At 47.5% G+C, this 2,218-nt stretch overlaps 1 protein-coding gene across 1 annotated transcript; it reads right to left on the bottom strand.

The window, feature by feature from the left end:
- Positions 1-886: 886 nt before the first annotated feature.
- LOC135826269 (uncharacterized) lies at positions 887-2,014 on the bottom strand. The gene has a single exon (XM_065338900.1). It carries the CDS (start codon positions 2,012-2,014, stop codon positions 887-889), a length of 1,128 nt encoding a protein of 375 aa, XP_065194972.1.
- Between the last annotated feature and the right edge of the window lie 204 nt (positions 2,015-2,218).

Below are 2,218 nucleotides of genomic sequence, written 5' to 3' on the forward strand. Positions count from 1 at the left end.
CCAGCACATGACATTCGCTGACCACATCAGTGTCCTTGAGCGAAAGATAGACGACAAAATAGCTGCGTTTCGTAGAATCCGTGACCGTCTAACTATTGATGCAAAGAGGATTTTCTACTGCTCGTTCATACAAGCCTAACTAGAGTACGGTTCCAATGCGTTTTCCCATAGTCTGCAGGCTGGGCAACAAGATCGCTTGACTCGCCTCAGCAACCGTGCAGTTAGAACTATTTTCGGTTATCCCGGGTTCTGTGACATTTCTGCTATTCTAGCCAGATACCGCCTAGCTTCCATCTCCTTACGTCTGAGATTCAAATTGTTTGTACTTATTTATACATTTGAAAACACCGCCATTCCGGCAACAGGCTCTCAGCTGCACCAAATAAATAACTTTGCCAATATTTCGCCCATTGGGCATCATCAGGGCATTGAGGAAGGGGAGGCCAAATTACGAAATATAAAGACGAATAATGCAGGCAGATGAATGTTCTAGAACTAACACATCATGGTGACACAATTGGCAAAGCCAGCAAACTAAACAATCATCACTTGTAAGGTGACCTAAACAAAACGAAAGATGAGAAAACTCACACATACACACAGACACAATTTGGCAAGAAAACTAACACTAACACTAACACTAAAGTTTACAACCATCACCTGTAAGGTGACCTAAACAGAAGAAAGAAGACTAGTAAGACTATCACAGCACGTACAAGAACACTTTCAAGTGTGGGAATGCTAAAGGCGATCTATGTATATGACAGCGGTGTATGTGCAAAGTATGTGTATGTGCTGTGTCAGGTGGTAAAGTCCAGTGGTAGTTCGAGGAGATGGGTGTCGATTCCAGTGACGATCCGGTGACATCCAATCAGTCAATTAGGCGCTAGCCGTCATCGCAATTGACTGCTGGTTTGCGCTTCCTTATCTCGATAGCTTCAAGCAGTTTCCTTGATGGTAGCGAAGCCTCCCTGCCGAGAATCTTTGCCTGGTGGAAGGGCAGAAAGTTGGAAGACTTTAAAGATTCTCGATGCTGGGTACGATAGTGGAAGCCCCAGGGAGCCTTCGCCACCATCGCCCTTGCCTCTCGGTAGTGCTCAGCGAATCGGTCCCTCACCGGCCGCTCGGTCTCACCAACGTACAATTCCGCACACAACGTGCAAGACATACAATAGACAACACCTTTGACTAAACACTGACTATCCACCATACTCGCATCACATGCACGACACTCCATTGGTCGACCTCTCCCTCTCTTCACCTCCGATCGCTGCTTCTCACGGGGACACACACGTACAGCACTCGACGATCGGACCAACATATCCTTCAAAGAAGGACCAGACACAAAGACAACACGAACATGCGGACTGAACTTTCGAACACGTCGTGAGACACGAGCGGCAAGTGAGTCGTTGATGAAGGGCAGTTTGATGACTGACTTGAATTGGTTGTGTCTGCGCTTGCTGTCACGCTGCTGTTGTTGAGACGGGTGTGTATCTTGTCTCTTCCTCTTGGCTGCTCGTCGTGCTGCGTTTATCTCGGTGCGTGGATAGTCATTTCTCTCGAGCAACTCTTCAATTATGGACATGCTCCTGTCTTCCGCTTCCGGTGTTGACGAGTTACGGATAGCTCGAGAGAATTGGTTCGTTGCAACAGCTCTTTTACACGACCAGGGGAGACATGATTCATAAGACAGGTGGACACCATTGTGGGAAGGCTTAACATAGAGCTCCCACTCTATGCTGTTTCCACGCACAGACAGCGCTAGATCCAGGAAGTTCACTGACTGAGTTTCGTTGACCGAGTGTTCCATTGTGAATTTGATAGTAGTGTGCTGTCCGTTGAAGTGATCTAGAAGTGCTGTTAAACCTTTCCAGCCATGTCTCCACAGTAGTATGCAGTCGTCGATATATCGCTTGTAGAGATCTGGCTTCACTGTAGCTGTCGAGAGGGCCTTCTGCTCAAGCGCATCCATGAAGAGGATGGCCAGCGGAGGTGCCAGATGGTTCCCCATCGCAATTCCACGCTTCTGACGGTACTGTTTACTATTGAACTCGAAGTAGTTGTTTGACAGAACATACTGCAACATCAGCTGTACATCCGCAACCGTCAATCCAAGCATGTCGACATTCATCTCTATGCTGCTCTAGCTTGGTAATAGCGGCCGAAATGCTCTCATCTATAGGAATGTTCGAATAGAGGCCCACTACATCGAATG

Source organism: Sycon ciliatum, chromosome 10 (assembly GCF_964019385.1).
Source record: "Sycon ciliatum chromosome 10, ocSycCili1.1, whole genome shotgun sequence".
NCBI classification, from domain to species: Eukaryota; Metazoa; Porifera; class Calcarea; order Leucosolenida; family Sycettidae; genus Sycon; species Sycon ciliatum.

Bases quoted from the DNA above. Each gene is read 5' to 3' on its own strand.
- LOC135826269 (XM_065338900.1), bottom strand. From the start codon at position 2,014: ATGGGGAACCATCTGGCACCTCCGCTGGCCATCCTCTTCATGGATGCG.